The 1352-nt window shown below is 62.7% G+C and overlaps 1 protein-coding gene across 1 annotated transcript in view; it reads left to right on the top strand.

Annotated features, from left to right (window-relative positions):
* Nucleotides 1–1352, top strand: part of SORT1 (sortilin 1) — a gene marked incomplete at both ends in the record, with an annotated part of 4581 nt that overhangs the window by 2163 nt on the left and 1066 nt on the right. The window contains one exon of the mRNA XM_010006293.1: nucleotides 644–856. Coding sequence (XP_010004595.1) covers nucleotides 644–856 — 213 coding nt within the window. The remainder of the gene's footprint in view (nucleotides 1–643; nucleotides 857–1352) is intronic.

The following is a 1352-nucleotide window of genomic DNA, read 5'->3' as shown; positions in this document are numbered from 1 at the left end:
ATCCTGGACTCGGGGGGGCTCCTGGTGGCCATCGAGCACAGCAGCCAACCTGTCAACGTCCTCAGGTGAGTGGGGACACCCCCACCCCCCCCCAAGTGAAGGGGGAGGGACCTCGAGTGAAAGGGGACGGAGCCCAAGCGAAGCGGGAGGGGTTGGGGAGACACCACCCAGTGCAGTGGGGTGGGGGGGCAATGGGGTGGCACCCTGCTGGTGGTGGTGGTGGTGGTGGTGTGGAGCCAGGCTGGGAGAGTTGGGGTGTTCAGCCTGGAGAAGAAAAGGCTCCAGGGAGACCTTAGAGCAGCTTCCAGTGCCTGAAGGGGCTCCAGGAAAGCTGGGGAGGGACTTGGGACAAGGGCAGGAAGGGATGGGATGAGGGGGATGGATGAAAAGTGGGAGAGGGAGATTGAGGTTGGAGATGAGGAGGGAATTGTTTGGTGTGAGGGTGGTGAGAGCCTGGCCCAGGTTGCCCAGGGAAGCTGTGGCTGCCCCATCCCTGGGGGTGTTGAAGGGCAGGTTGGATGGGGCTTGGAGCAGCCTGGGCTGGTGGGAGGTGTCCCTGCCCATGGCAGTTGGGACTGGGTGATCTTTAAGGTCTCACCCAACCCATTCCATGATTCCCTCATTCCATGCTCCCCCCTGGCAGGTTCTCCACAGATGAGGGGCAGTGCTGGCACTCCTACACCTTTGCTCCCCAGCCCATCTTCTTCACGGGTCTGGCCTCAGAGCCCGGGGCCCGGTCCATGACCGTCAGTGTCTGGGGCTTCAGGGGCACCTTCCTGGCCAGGCAGTGGGTCTCCTACACCATTGACTTCAGCCAACTGCTCAGCAGGACCTGTGAGGGGGGGACAAGCAAGGGGTGGGGACAAGCAGGGGATGGGGACAAGCAGGGGATGGGGACAGCCAGGGCTGAGATGGGGAAAGTGGGGAGAGGGAGAACCAGGGGATGGGGACAATGATTTGGGGCAACCAGGGATGGGTGGAATAGGGGATGGGATGGGGACAGTGGAGAGAGGGACAAGTGGGGATGGAGGCAACCAGGGTTGGGGACAAGCAGGAGATGGGTAAAGCCAGGGCTGGGATGGGGACAGTGGAGAGGGACAAGTGGGGATGGGGGCAACCAAGGATGGGGTCAGGGAGGGATGGGTTCAACCAAGGATGGGGACATCAGGAGATGAGGATCAACCAGAGCTGGGAACAGCCTGGGATGAGGACAGGCAGGGATGGTGACATCTGGGGATGGGGACAGAGAGGGGGGGAACAGTGGGGATGGGATGAGGGGGGAGACAGGCAGGGGATGGGGACAAACAGGGCTGGGATGGGTACGGGTGGGGCTGGAGGGAGCAGGGAGGGGG

The sequence above is a fragment of the Chaetura pelagica genome, unplaced genomic scaffold (genome assembly GCF_000747805.2).
Source record: "Chaetura pelagica isolate M959 unplaced genomic scaffold, ChaPel_1.0 scaffold2041, whole genome shotgun sequence".
In the NCBI taxonomy this organism is placed as follows: Eukaryota; Metazoa; Chordata; class Aves; order Apodiformes; family Apodidae; genus Chaetura; species Chaetura pelagica.
Note: the sequence above shows the minus strand (reverse complement) of the source record. Positions and strands in the feature narration are given on the sequence as shown.